The 15,672-nt window shown below is 41.8% G+C and overlaps 1 protein-coding gene across 3 annotated transcripts in view; it reads left to right on the forward strand.

The window, feature by feature from the left end:
* Prmt7 (protein arginine methyltransferase 7) overlaps positions 1 to 15,672 on the forward strand; it is a 56,429-nt gene that overhangs the window by 2,783 nt on the left and 37,974 nt on the right. For 2 of the 3 annotated variants that reach the window (XM_031341285.1, XM_031341284.1), the window contains exons 3-5: positions 2,324 to 2,360; positions 6,479 to 6,628; positions 13,538 to 13,646. In XM_031341285.1, the coding sequence (XP_031197145.1) occupies positions 2,324 to 2,360; positions 6,479 to 6,628; positions 13,538 to 13,646 (296 nt within the window). The remainder of the gene's footprint in view (positions 1 to 2,323; positions 2,361 to 6,478; positions 6,629 to 13,537; positions 13,647 to 15,672) is intronic. The other variant, XM_031341286.1, reaches the window with a different exon arrangement.

Here is a 15,672-nt window from a genome sequence, read left to right on the forward strand (position 1 = left end):
AAAAAACCAAAACAACAACAACAACAACAACAAAAAAGCAGCACTGAAAGGATAAACTGGAAACTGATGAAAACTAGCTGTAGACTATTAACTGCCAGTGGGGCGGCTGTGTGTTTATTACGGTTGGTTAGTGTTGAGGAGTCACAGTTAGAATCACCTGAGTAGCCGCACCTAAAGAATTATCCTGGTTGCCTTGGATGAGCTGGGAGGGTGTCCTCCCCATCTTTGCTTGACTGTTCCTCTTGCCAGTGAGTCGGTTTGCTCTGTTGCTGCTGCTTCATTCTCTAACAGCAGCATCAGTGATTCCAAGCCTTCAAGTGGGAACAGGAACCAGCCACTCTCCAAGAACTTACTGGGCTTCAAGTGTCAGACGGGGACTACTAAGGCATCCCACCTTGTGGACTGGGGGTCATAGCCCCCAGTGAGTGACAGCTATTGTGGGACCACTAACTTTTGAGACACCCACCCTCAAAGACCAGTAGTAACTTCCTTCTGAAACATCCTTTTTCATCTACCAGAAGGTGCCACCCACAGTCAGGGTGTATTTTGTCGTCTCATCCAAGGCAAACAGGAAAATTCTTCAGGAGCGGCTATTCAGGTGATTCTAATTGTGGCACACCTGCTCAACAGACTACACACAGGCCAACCTAATCTAGATAATTCCTTTTTCAGACTGACTTTTCAGGTGCTTCTAGGTTGTATCAAGTTGATGGTCAAAACTAAGCAGTCCAAGCTGTTGGTAGCATATATCTTTAGTCTCAGTACTTGAGAGGCAGAGACAGGTGGCTTTCCTGTGTTCAAGGACAGCCTGGGCTATGTATCAAGTTCCAGGCCAGCTGGGTCTAGGTAGTTGAGACCCTGTCTCAAAAAACAAGACAGACGCCGGCCAGTGGTGGGCCTTTAATCCCAGCACTTGGGAGGCAGATTTCTAAGTTCGAGGCCAGCCTGGTCTACAGCGTGAGTTCCAGGACAGCCAGGGCTATACAGAGAAACCCTGTCTCAAAAAACAAAAACCATAAAACATAACAAAAACAAAAACAAAAAAAACCCAAGACAGACAAAAAATCTAATGAGTACAGTGGGACATAGAGGCTGAAGTGAGGATTGTAAGGATTATACCCTCCCCTCGTTTATAGCATGCTAGGCAGGTAAGTACTCTGTCCCTGTGTGGTACCCGCCCCCCCCAAGCTTGGGGGGAAGAAAGTAAGCACAGGAAGAACTGTAAGGTGATTGCAAGGGAAATAGAAAATAGGGATGCGACTTCCCTTCCTTCCCACACTGTGTTTTACCATTCATTTTCTCTTGAAGTGATGTGACTTCCGAGCATGGTGACCCTCACACATACATACCCTTTCCCAGTCCCTCTCACTGGTATGGATGTAGGGGGTTGTTCTAAGGTATACATGTGTTATTCTATGTTAAACCGTGCGTTAGGATTGTTGAGTTCAGGGTGTTCATGGTTATAGGTGACTATTACAGGCTCTCTGTGGTGGGCTACTGAAGTAGGCCATCAGGGTAAAGGTGTTTGCCACCAATACTGAAAACATGAGTTCGATTCCAAGGGCCCATGTAAATGTGGAAGGAAAGAACTGACTCCTGTATATGTCCTTTGGCAGCCAGATGCACACACATATGGGTAAATAGACACAAATTTCATCTCTGGAGTCTGAGAAGAACATCTGCTCTGAGGTGCTTTTTTGCAATGACAGTAACCAACCAAACTAGATAAAATTTGGGGGCTGACAGGATGGCTCAATAGGTACAGGTGCTTGTGGCCAAGCCTTAAGACTTGAGCTCAATTTTTACAACTCTCATGGTAGAAGAAGAGCACCAACCTCCACAAAGTTGTGTTTGGGCACATCAGACACATGCCATGGTGAATGTTTTCCCTGCCCCAAATAAATAAGTATATACTATTATTTATTTATTTAGTTGAGACAAAGGCTCACTATGTAGACCATGTTGGTCTCAAACTCACAGAGATCCACCTGCTTATGTCTTCCATGTCCTGGGAGTAAAGGTGAGTGATATTTAAGACGCCTAGTTTTTAAAAAAGGTTTTTTGAGACTTTTTTGGTATATAATCTTTACTGGCCTTAAACTTATTCTCTTTCCTCAGCTTGAACCAAGCTTGAACCAATTTCAAATGTCTTGAAATGCTTGAGATTACAGGCTTGTGCCACAATACCAGGATATTAAAATATTTAAAAGTGAATGGCACACTTGTTCCATCCAGTTGAGGACAGTGTTTATAGAAGGGATGTACTCATGCATGTTTTTATTAGCAAAGGTTTCTGACGCACTGTCTCTTTCTTGTCTTTAAGGTCATCCTATGCCGATATGCTACACGACAAAGACAGAGTAAGTGTGAAGGAAACTGTATTGTAAGTAAGACAGGGTCTCATTGTATAGCTCTGGTAGGCCATGCTGACCTCCACCTTTCTCTGCCCCCTGAGTGCTGGGATTAAAGCTGTACCATCGTGACTGATGGAAACCATAATCTTGCTGTGGTATTTGGAATCTTAGATAATAAGGCCAGAAACTCCTGAAGGAGTCAGAAAGTTCAGTGATACTAAGAGATGTATGCTATAATAGTTAGAAAGTCTTTCAGGATGTTGCATTCTGCTTCTGCCTTTTGTTCTTCCTCTCAGCTTTATTAAGGTACAGCTGACAAGGGCTGGGTAGATGGCTCAGTGGATAAAATACTTGGTTCATAAGCATCAGGACCTGAATTCGGATACCCAGTAGCCATGTAAAAGCTGGGCATGGCAGTGTCTCTAACTTCAGGGGTGACAGAGGCTGGCCGACTCTGAGGACTTGCCAGCCAGTCTACTTGAGCCAGTCACTTGAGGCTCACCGAGAGACTTGGTCTCAAATACTATGGAATTTGATAGAGAAAGACACCCAGTTTCTGGCTTCTGCACAGGCACATATGAAAGCAGGCACATGCACACCTATCCATGTATATAGTACAATTAACAATTAAATGTCTTGTATATTTATTGGTACAATGTAATGTTTTAACTGAGTGTGTTTGTGCATATACACACATTGTAAAGTGATTAAATCAAGCTACTTATAATCTGTCATTTACATACTTACATTTTTCCTTTGGTGATAAGCTGAGGACATTTAAAATCTACCCTCAACAGAATATGTACTGTATTAATATTTGACTGCAGTCACAATGTTGAGAGAACTTGCTCGTCCTATGTGACAGATACTTTCTGCCCTTTAACTAATGTCCCCTCAGTTTCCAGTAGTCATCACTCTCTACTTCCAAGTTGGATTTGCGTATATTCTGCATACTAGTCCCAACATACAATATTTGTCTTTCTGTGTCTTGCTTATTACTTGTTTCACTTAACAGGACTGTCACTATTGTCAAAATGTGTCAAAAAGAAATTGCCAAAATTTCATTCATTTTTAAGGCTAAATGAGTACTATGTCATTTTGGAGGAATATATTTTCTTTGTATATTCGTTTGGTGATGATGCCTTTACCATTGGTCTGTGATCTGGAACAAAAATGCACAGCCTCTGTCAACCTTGCTTGCTCAGTTTTAAGATGTGTATGCTGTGGAGGTAAGATTCTTGAGTTTCTCAAATCATGTTGTGGAGGTTCCTAAGGAGGTTGTTGTAAAGTACAGTTAGCCATCATTGCAGAGTTACAGTTCATGTTTCCTTTTTCTCAGCTGTTGTTTTGTTTTTCTTTCCCTTTTATTTGAATTGTGGAGCAGTCTAGTTCTATTTTTACAATGAGTTGTTTGTTTGCGGGGTGCTGGCAGACATGAGCAAGATACACAGACATATATGTATGAAAATGTTTTAATGAACTTTCACACCTGTTTTAGAAGGTAATATCTTTTGTTTTGTTTTGTTTTGTTTCTTCATGATGGGTGTTTCTCTGTGTAACCCTGGCTGTCCTGGAACTCACTCTGTAGACCAGGCTGGCCTCGAACTCAGAAATCCACCTGCCTCTGTCTCCCAAGTGCTGGGATTAAAGGCATGTACCACCACCACCCGGCTGAAGGTAATATCTTAATATGTATCCCAAACTTGACATGATCTTACCATATAGCCTATCTGACTGCGTACTCATAATAGTTCTCTGGTCTTGGCTTCTCAAGGCTGGGATTACAAGTCTACGTTATCACACTGTATTCTGAAACCCATTGTTTTGTATACCAACTAAGCTGATAATAATGCTGATATTTCTTAGTATCTTTTCCTGTCATGATAAAATACTCTAATAAAAGCTACCTCTGGGAAAAAGGTTCAAAGTTTGGAGGTTATGGTGTAGCGAGCACAGGGAAATCATGGCTCTGGGAGTTTGGCGCATACATTCACAGTGCATCCACAGTGAAGAAGCAAGATGGCTCACTGAGTAAAGACACTCACAGCTAAGCCTTTCTCAGACAGTGTTCTAGCAGTTGGGTAGAGGAAAGTCTTCTACAGTTCTCTGTTCTATAGTCAAGATTCTTAGGTTTTAGGCAGTCTCATTGTGCAGCTTTGGCTGGCCTGGAACTCACTGTATAGACTAGGTTGGCCTTGAATTCATATCCTTCTACCTCTGCCTCTTGAATGCTGAATTAAACTCATGCACTATCAACCCTAGTGGTTTTATTTTTATTAGTGTATATGTTGTCTATGTAGATAGATATGTATTGTGTGCAGATGGTTTTGGAGGCCAGAAGAGGGTGTTGTATCTCTGGAGCTGGAGGTGTATTGTCACTGCCCAGTGTGAATTCAGCAAGCACTTTTAACTGCTGAGCCATATCTCATATCTCATATCTCTAGCCTTAAAAGGACATTCTTGAGCACCTTTAATGTATAAACTATACTGAAGGATCTGCTAATCTTTATCAAATATCTGAGTGTGTTTGCTGAGCTAGCTGGGAAAAAGCAGTCTTGGTTTTTTGACTAGACAAATAATGTAGCATACTCATCTATAGTATTGTGCTTGTGAGATTTTCTGATTTTAGTGTGACCCCTATAGAAAAGATCTTCTTGCTTTAGAGGGAAGTTGGCCAAATGACATTCCATACAGTCAGCCAAACCAGAAATATAACTCTCCCTTTTTGTGAGCCTGAAATCTGTCATCAAATTATACTGATCTTCTGGCTATAAATCATTGCTCAACTTACTTGCTTTGAGCTCCTCTTCACATTTCTCTATATGACAGCCAAACAGTCAGTCTATGTGAGCTGCCATGTGAACACTAGCAATTGAATCAGGTCTTCAACAAAAGAGATAAGTCATGACAAGTCTTGTCTCAATTGACAAGTCATGGTTCTAGACCTTAGTAAGTGTATTTTTGACATTTTAAGAATTGCTGGAACTTTTTTTAGGGTGGATATGTCATCTTATGTTTCCATTACTGATTTATGATGTTTCTAGTTTCTTCATATTTTATCAACATTTGTTATTTTAGAGGCTGGTATATAGCTCAGTAGAATACTTGCCTAGCATACAGGCAAGTATTGTAGCATACAAGAAGTCCTGAGGGATATCCACCACTGGAAAAAGAAATCAACATGTAGTATTTAAACTTAGAAACACACACCAACAAAAACCCAACCCCAAACCAAAAACCCTTTTTGTAAGTGGGTTGGTAAGATGGCTTGTCAGGTAAGGCTGCTTGTCCTCAGATTTGACAACCTCAGTTCAGTCCCTAGAACCTACATGGCAGGAGGAGAGAACTGACTCCTACAAATCATCTTGTGATGTGCATATATGGGCTAATGTGTGCAAATACATTGTCCACCCTATACAAATAAATATAAGCAAACAATCAAATACATGTATGTGAAAACTATTTTTAAAATTATTTCCTGGGGCTGCAGAGATAGATCAGTTGTTAAGAGTACACCACAGTACTCAGGTTTAGTTGAGTATTCAGTGAACACATAAAACATACTTAATTTTGCGGGTAGGAAGTCCTGGTCTGGGACTGACAGAAGCAGATGTTTAGGATTTCCAGAAGTTGGGTGCAGTGTGTGGGTGTGTGTGTGCGTGTAGGGGAGGTGTCTGTGGGCCCCTGCTTTCACCTCTCAGTGAATTCATGCTTAGGTTTTTATGCTGCTCTGAGGCACCAGAAGGCTATTTGTTGGGTTACTGGGAGAAGAGGACCTGGATCCAGCTGCCTGATCGGGAATCTGATGAGAACTGCTTCCTACAAGAAGATGAAATACTTTCGTCTTGCTCCGCCAACCTGCCATTTACCCTCTTAACTTCCCTATTTCCTATACCTAACAGTTAAAAAGAACGATGGTTTATAGTCTCTCCTGCATTCCTAAACAGAAATAGAAGATATGGCAGAGAGAGAACCACTTAATACAGGGCAGGGGGCTGCCTCAGTGATCTTGGAGTCTTGTCTATCTCAACTGGCAAGTGCTGACATTGAGAGGCTACACAGGACATAGGGTCCATCTTTATATAATAACGTGTGACCTGACAGACATTTTTCCTTTTTCGTAGAATATAAAATATTACCAGGGAATTCGGGCAGCTGTGAGCAGGGTGAAAGACAAAGGGCAGAAGGCCTTGGTTCTTGACATTGGCACTGGCACAGGCCTCTTGTCAATGATGGCAGTTACTGCAGGGGCTGACTTCTGCTATGCTATTGAGGTAAGCTATGCTCTTTGGGTGTGTGCCATCTATCTTACATAAGAAGGCCTTTAGGTCCTTGAGGTTTCCTGGTCTGTTGACAAACATATGCCAAGCACATAACCAACTTCTCTACACAGAGAGATGAGTTAGTTAGATGGGGCTCCTTTCTCCAGGAGGTTTTTGGTATTTTTTGCTCTGAAACAGTGTTTCTAAGACTTGGCTGTGTGAGAATCCCCAAGGAACTTTACAAAATAGTTATGTGGTCCGGAAAGGTGGCTCAGTGGGAAATCGGGGTTTAGGGTCATCTTGGGCCTCTGACAGATCTTGCCCAATCTGAGCTACCACAGCCACTCTTAAAATAACATCAGTTTAATTTCTTTCTTTAATAAAACATTAATCATCTTATTCTTATGAAAATGTAAATAGTACATACTGTAACAGGAAATGTGGTAAATGAATAATAACAGTAGCTTAAATAATATAAAAATGTTTGGTCACATAAAATCCTGAGGTCAACAGTAGAATGTGTTCTACTTAGACTCCTAGCTGTCCACTCTGTCATCCCTACAGTGTGGCCCTAATCTCAAAGTATTTGGGATGGTGTAGTAGGTGGATCAGTGGTTAGAGGTATACTTGTCCTGAAAACCTGATAACCCAGGTTTGACCTCTGTATCTCACAATGAAAAAAGAGAATAGAGTCCCATGGTTGTCCTCTGACCCCCACATGCACTCTGTGACACATGTACACTTAGTTATGCACACACACCCTTATGCATGCACACAATAATAAACATATTTATTTATTTATTTATTTATTTTGAGACAAGTTCTCTACATAGTCCTGCTTGTCCTGGAACTCACTATATAGACCAGTCTGGCCTCAAACTCACAGAGCTCCACCTGCTTCTGGCTCCAACCTCATTGTTAGGATTAAAGGTGTGTGCCACCACATCTCACTTTTATCAATACTTTTCAAAGATGAGCATAGGCTGAAGAGAAAGCTCAAGGTTAAGAGCTTTGTACTGCTCTTACAGAGAGCGAGGACACATGGCTGGTAGCTCCATCTTGAGGACTATCCAACATCTTTGGCTTCTGGTGTCCTGGCACTCACATGTATATAACACACACATACACACACACACACACACACACACACACACACACACACACACTAAAAGCATGTGCCCACTATACCTGGCCTGGATAGAAACAATCTATTTGTGACTAGATAGATGACTCAGAAGTTAAAAGCATTTGTTCCTTCATAAGACTTGGGTTCAGGGCTGGTGAGATGGCTCAGCAAGTAAGAGCACCGATTGCTCTTCCAAAGGTCCTGAGTTCAAATCCCAGCAACCACATGCTGGCTCACAACCACCCGTAATTAGATCTGAAGCTACAGTATACTTATCTATAATAATAAATAAATCTTAAAAAAAAAAAAAGACTTGTGTTCAATTCTCAACTCTCAGATGGTGGTTTATAACTATCGCTAATTTCAGTTTAGAGAATCTAGTGCCCTCTTTGACCTCCATAGGCACCAAGCATGCACGTCATACACATGTATATATAGGCAAAAAAAAACCACAAACAAAATGAGTAGACTAGTTATGGTAGCACACACATTCAATCCCAGCCAGTACTTGGGAGGCACAGGCTGAATGATCTCTAAGTGTGAAGCCAGCCTGGTCTACATATGGAGTTCCAGGACAGCCAAGACTCCTGTCCCAAAAAATGAACAAACAATAAATTAAATGAGTAAAGCCAATTAAAAAAAAAAGTTGTTTAGGGGCTGGAGATACAAGCTGCTGTGGGGTACCTACCAGAGATGGCTGTTCAGATGTGGGTTTAAGCTAGTATAAAGTCTTTATTAGACAGCCAGAGGTTATACTGTGCAGATTCCAGTGTAGCCTCAAGCCTTTCTCAGGGTGAGTCTGGAGGCACAAAAACCATGTCCTATGTTTGTGTACTTTAGCTAGCAAGAACAGTTAGCCAGAAGTGGAGCTATCGAAGCCAAACCGTGAGCTTTAGAAACTTTTCCAGAACCGTGGACTTTGGTGGAGTGGGTTTGCGTTTGTGTTTTAGCAGGTGGTACAGCCTGTGTGCTGAGGTGTGTAGCCGAGTGGCACTTTCATCATTGAGTCTATTGTACATACACCCATGCATATAATTAAAAATAATAAAAGGAAATTATTAAAAAAAAATCTATTTGAGATCTCCATGAGATCAAATCCTGAGAGTTGTTATGTAGGAGAGTCTGTACTTGTCTTGGATTTTATAAGAAAAGAGAAAAAAAAGGTGTAATACTGCATTATTCTTAATAGACAGAAATTGGAATCAGCCTAGGTGTATGTAAGTAGATGATAGATAGGAAAAATTGTCGGCATACACACAATGGAATTTTACACAGCCATAAGAAATGAATTTCACAGCCATTATTTCATAAAGAAATGAAATAATGATGTTTAAACTGGGCATAGTGGGCTCACTTCTAATGGAATAGAGAAGCAGGATGATTCAGGATTAAGGTCACCCTGGGCTACATGACATTGTTGTTCAGAAATCCAAAGTAAGCAAACAACACCAACCAAAAACCAAAACATTACCAAGGTGTTGAGCAGATACAAAGATGTTCTTTTCAGAATGATCCCTGATAGCTTCAAAGTAAATTTTGTTATCCCTGTTACAAGTGAAGGAGCCAGGAGGACTCAGAATTGTTAAGGACTTAGGTCCTACAATCAGTAAGCAAAAGAAGCTCTGGGGAGAGAGCTCAGTGGCATACCACTTGCCCAGCATGCAGGAAGCTTGATCTTCAGCAGAGCAGGGAATAAACAAATAGGAGCTGGGCCTGAAGGCAGGGCCCTGCTTCTGCCCTAAACACACATACAAGGCTGTGTCCAGGTGGACATAAGCTGGTAAACTAGAAGATTGCTTAGGGAGAAGAGCTAAACTTGGAAACGTGTGGCCAGTAAAGTCAAGTCAGACAGGAAATAACCCCAGAAGGAAGAGTACTGTGAAAGCCAACAGAGCAGATTCATGGAAACCTTGGCAAGGAGGTAGTACTCAACTGGTATAGCTAGGACAAGGCTGTCAGTGGTGGTCCTAGTGACATGTGGGTGTAATTTAGTCGCCATGACTAAGGCAACTTTTGTAAAAGAAAGCATTTAACTGGGGACTTGCTTACAGTATCATGTCAAAGAGAATAGTGGCAGGAGGGTGTGGTGCTGGAGAAGTAGCTAAGCGCTACATCACAATTTGGCAAGCAGAGAGAGACCGGACCTGGTGTAAGCTTTTTTTTATTTGTTTGTTTGTTTTTGTTTCTTTTCGAGACAGGGTTTCTCTGTATACCTCTGGCTATCCTGGAACTCATTCTGTAGACTAGGCTGGCCTCAAACTCAGAAATCTACCTGCCTCTGCCTCCCAAGTGCTGGGATTAATGGTGTAGGCTTTTAAAACCTCAAAGCCTACCCCTCCTGATAAACTTCCTCCAACAAGGCCACACCCTTTTTTTTTAAAAGATGTATTTATTTCTCTCATGTGAGTACATTGTCACTACCCTTTTAATCCTTTCAAATGGTGTTACTCTCTGATAACTAAGCATTCTAATATATGAACTTATGGGAGCCATTCTTTTTTTAAAAGATTTATTTATTTATTATATGTAAGTACCCTGTAGCTGTCTTCAGACACACCAGAAGAGGGCGTCAGATCTCATTATGGATGGTCGTGAACCACCATATGATTGTTGGGAGTTGAACTCAGGACCTGCAGAAGAGCAGTCAGTGCTCTTACTCCCTGAGCCATCTCACCAGCCCTATGGGAGCCATTCTTAGTCAAATCACCACAGTTACCAAGTACTCAAGGAATGAATTTTTTATTTTATCCCATTTTTTATTAGCTATATGTTGCTAATATGTTTGATAGTATAGGTAGGTATAAAGGTTTGGCTGAGGGGCTAGAGAGATGGTTTAGTGGTTGAGAGCCCTGGCTGCTCTTTCAGAGCTCAATTCCCAGCACCTACATGGTGGTTCATGACCATCTATAAAGGCAACTGATGCCCTCTTCTGGCATGCAGGTCTACATGCACCAGAGCACTTGTATATAAAATTAAAAACAAAAACAAAACCAAATCTTTAAAAAAAAAAGATTTGGCTGGATAAAGACTAACAATTGTTGAGTTGGCAATAGGAAATCATTAATGACTTTTTGTTTGTTTGTTTTTGTTTTTGGAGATTGGGTTTCTCTATCTCCTTGGCTGTCTGTAATCCATGGCTCACCTGAAACTCATTCTGTAGACCAGGCTGGCCTCGAATTTAAGAGATCTGCCTGCCTCTACCTCCTGAGTGGTAGGATTAAAAGTGTGCACTACGACTGCCCACTTTACTAATGACTTTTAAAATAATTTTCCAAGATTTTGTTTTTGATTAATTCTGCGTGTGTGCGTTCATATGTGTGCACATGAGTACAGGTACCCATGGAGGCCAGAAGAGGGCATTAAATCCCCTAATCTAGCGTGTAAGCATGGGTTTCTGGAAGAGGAGTATGTGTTTTTTAAGCACTGAGGTATCTCATCAGCTCCAAAATTTTTAAGAGTTTGTTTTTATTTATATGTGTGTGCATGTATCCATGCTGGTGGCCTCAGACTAAAAGAGGGCATCAGGTCGAGTTATATATGCTTCTAAGCTGACTAATATGGGTTCTGGGAACTGACTTCTGGTCTCCTGTAAACCAATAAGTACTCTCGAGCCTTCTTATTGTCTGTGTGAATCGTTCTTACTGTTCTATGTTGCTAGGGCACCTTCCTTCGGAGGCTTAGACCTCTGCTGGCTGTAGGAGAGCTACTGAAGAGCCACTGGGGGCGTAGACAGGAAAACACGATCCTGACTTATCTTCTCTTTTAAAAGCAGCAAGCAGGCTTTTGATAGACATTTCTGGCAAATCTCTCCTGGTATCTATAATTGGCTGAAATAATTGACAAAGGGGATTTAGTTCCCCTCAAGCCAGATGGGGTCATCCCTTTAAAGCAAGTCAGTTCCCATACTGCACCTGCCCCTGTTCTGAGGGAGGGGGTAGTAGGTGTGGGGAAGCCTTCTTCATTGTTCCTCTCTGTTCATGTTTAGGGTGAGAGGATAGTATGTTTGCCTTTGCCTGTTTGTGTGTATGTGTGTGGAGGCCAGAGGCTGACTGACATTGGTGTCTTCCTCAGTCTGTCTCCACCTTATATATTGATATAGAGCCACTTGGACTCAAAACTAGCCAGTCCAGCTCGCCTAAGTTGAGCATCTTGTTCCCCTGGGTCAGGCTCCTGTTATCTAAGATTACAGAGGGACTGCTCCACCCATGCAGTATTTTACATGGATGGTGAATTCTGAGCCCCGGTCTTCACACTGCATCGCTGCCATAGTTTCATTTTTGGCTTTGACAGAAGCACTTTAGGGGTAAAAGGGTCCCTTGTTCACAGTTCAAAGTTATGGTCTATCACTGAGGAGAAGTCAGGATGTCAGTAACTTGAAGCAGCTAGTTGAATTCTGAATGATGCATGCAGGCTTGTACTCAGCTGGCTTTCTCCTTCATTTAGTCCTGGACCTAGCCCATGACTTGGTGCTGGTTAGGATTCAGGGTGGATCTGTTCATCCAGTTAAGAACAGTCCCTCACAGGTGTGTTCACAGGCCAGGCTAATCCAGACATGCCCTTCTCAATTGATACTGTATTGTGACAAGCGACAGTTAGAATTTTCACCACACACTTGAGGTGTACTGTCTCTCCAGACCCGTGAGATCTTGAGCTGGGCTGAGGAGAGGCTGTGATGGTCAGATTGAGGTTTAGGGAAGGACAGCAGGAGGAGGAGGATGCTGAGCTTGCGATCATTTTAGAGTCTCAGACGAAGTGATTGAGAGCTGAGGGTTTGAGGCCAGAGACCACATGTGAAAAAAACTACATTTTAGAAATGATTGTTTCCCCCAGCTGAGTACATACAGTCGTCACAAAAAAAAAAAAATGGCTTTTCTCACTAGTAGAAAAACCAAAATCAAAATCATTTTTGTGGTAGGAAATACAGAAAACGATTTAGAAAAAAAAAATAGAAAATATCCTGTTATTAATTTGTTTCCACTTTGTATTTATGAGAGTTTCTGTGTTTTTATGGGTTAGAGCTGTGACATCCAGCCAAGGCAGGTGTGAAGTCAGGATTAGAGGGGCTAGAGAAGGGGCTACTCAGGAGCTCGTGACTTTTGGAGGAAAAACGTGGTGCTTCCCTGTGGATTGTGTTTGTGTGCTTGCTTTACATACTAGGGTCTTGTGTGGCCCAGGCTGGCCTCAACCTTCCCAAGTGCTGAGATTACAGGCATGGTTCACCATTCCCAGCCTCCAATAGGATTTCATTTGGCAGAAGACCTGGGAAAGTTCAGACTTGGCCTATGAATGCTGGAGAGGACCATGCGGCTGGGAGAGTATAGGGTTCTACATTGTGGAGGGTCCCAAGAACCAGAGGAAATACAGGCTGTGCTTTTGAACTGGGTCAATTGTGAACATAACACACTAATACAAAGCATGTATTCCCAGGTTTGTGGGACAGCTCTGTTCTTATTGTCCTTACCATAGCAGCGACACCTACTGCCCTTACTAGGTAGTGCAAGATTCCTTCATTTCAACTTAGTTGGCATGAAATGGGAAGTTCTAAATTGTACCTTGGATTTGAACTTTTATTTTCGGGATAGCAGACACAATACCTGGTTGGATTTCATCCTTTTATGTTCATTTTCATGACACATTTGGAGAATAAAACACTTTTAGCATCAAATTATGAGACCCAAGTCAGATACTATCTTGCTAGCTACGAATCCTTGAGTTGTATGGTTTTTGTTTTTTAAATAGCACATTGCTCATTTTCCTTCCCTGTCTTCTCCTGCCTCTGTTTTTTCGATTTCTAGGTTTTTAAGCCTATGGCTGAGGCTGCTGTGAAGATTGTGGAGAAAAATGGCTTCAGTGATAAGATTAAAGTTATTAACAAGCATTCCACTGAGGTGACGGTCGGCCCAGGTGAGCGCCATGTCTCCTTTGTGGGACGCTGTGTGTGAAAGCAGAGCTAATGAGTGTCTCGGCAGTCAGCCACATGCAGGAAAGGTGACTTTTGCTTTAAGCATGTTGGAATTTCTTGAGTACCCCAACTTTGTGAAACTTGAGGTAGCAAGAAAAGTCTTTGTAGTCAGGAGTTAGAAACATAGAAAATCCCACATGCCCCTTGAAACCTGGAGAGCATAGCCAGGCTGGGGAAGTTGCAGGACAGGCTGTGGGTCCTCATGGCCATCGCCAGCTCTTACGATGCGGTGCTTTAGGACTGAAGGATCTATTCAAAGTCAGTATTTTACTTTAAGTTTACTTTGTCAATACCATCAGGATCTAATACAGTCAGACTGGCCTTGAGCTTGCTCTGTAGTTGAGGTTGTCCTTGGTACTGGTATGTGTATTACCACACCTGTTTTTGTTTTTGTTTTCCTCATTAAAAAAATTACTTTGGGGGTAGAGATGTAGCCACTGGTAGAGTGGATTGGGTGCATAAGGCCCTGGGTTTGATTTTGGTAAGACTCTAAAATAAAAGTAATTTAAGCTAGGTATGGGTAATCGCAACCATTTTGGAAGCTGAGGCAGGAGGAAGATCCTGGGTTTCAAGTCAGCTTGAACTACATAGCAAGATCTTTTCTAAAGCAACTCAGTTATAGGGCTGGAGAGCTGGTTCAGAGTTTAAGAGCACTGTTTGCTCTTTTAGAGGACTTAGGCTCAATTCTTAGCACCCACATGGTAGCTCACAGTTATCCATAACCAGGTCCCAGCGTATTGCATGCCTTCTGACATTAGTGGGCACAAAGTATATACATGATATACATGCAGGCAAAACACACAAAATAAAATCAGTAAATTTAACTAATTAAAAAATCTCGGGGTGTGTGTGTGTGTGTGTGTGTGTGTGTGTGTGTGTATGTCTTGTATGTGTTCAGTTCAGGCTGCCTCAAATAAATTCCTGACTATGAGAATTCTTCTGAAGGTCTTGAGTGCTGGGATTACATGTACTGCCACACTGGACCTGTTATCTCAGTGTAAATTAATATTATGAGGATACTTCACGGAATATAACTACTTTTTTTTTAAGGCATGAGCTACATTTTTTTAAAAAGATTTATTTATTGTTATGTGTAAGTACACTGTAGCTGTCCTCAGACACACCAGAAGAGGGTGTCAGATGCCATTATGGGTGGTGAGCCACCATGTGGTTGCTGGGATTTGAATTCAGGACCTTCGGAAGAGCAGTTGTTGTTCTTACCTGCTGAGCCATCTCACCAGCCCTGTAACTACTTTAAGAATATAGTGTAGAGCCGGCACGTCTTTAATCCCTGTACTTGGGAGGCAGAGGCAGGCAGATTTCTGAGTTTGAGGCCAGCCTGGTCTACAGAGTGAGTTCTAGGACAGCCAGGGCTATACAGAGAAACCCTGTCTTGAAAACCTAAAAAAAAAAAAAAGGAATATAGTGTAGAGCCTAGTGTTGTAATATTTGGATAGGTATGGCCCCCATAGATTCATATGTTTGAATGCTTGCTTTTTGAGACAAGGTCTCACTATGTAGCCTTGACTGGTCTGGAACTCAAAATTGTAGATGAAGTTGGCCTCAAACTTATAAAGACCCACTTACTTCTGAATGATCAGTGCTGGGGTTAAAGGTGTGCATACTACATTTGGCTGAACAAACTAACAAGCCACCACTGAGAAGCAAGCCCCTCCCTTGAGTGTGTGTGCTATTCTTTTCTGAAACTTCACTCTCTCTCTCTCTCTCTCTCTCTCTCAATACTTCTTAAATCTATATTAAAGCTTAGTGAATTCTCACTTTCTTTCTCCTTTCCCCAGTGTCTGAGTATGGTGTGTATAAGTGATGTATGTGTTTGTGTGTACAGATGCACCCAGGTGTGTACATTGAGACCAGAGGGGAACTTCAGATGTCTTCTTGCATTGTTCTCCAACTTTAAGAAAAAAAAAATTGAGACAAAATCTCCTTATGTAGCTCTGTTGACTGGAA

This window comes from Mastomys coucha, unplaced genomic scaffold, assembly GCF_008632895.1.
Source record: "Mastomys coucha isolate ucsf_1 unplaced genomic scaffold, UCSF_Mcou_1 pScaffold22, whole genome shotgun sequence".
NCBI lineage: Eukaryota > Metazoa > Chordata > Mammalia > Rodentia > Muridae > Mastomys > Mastomys coucha.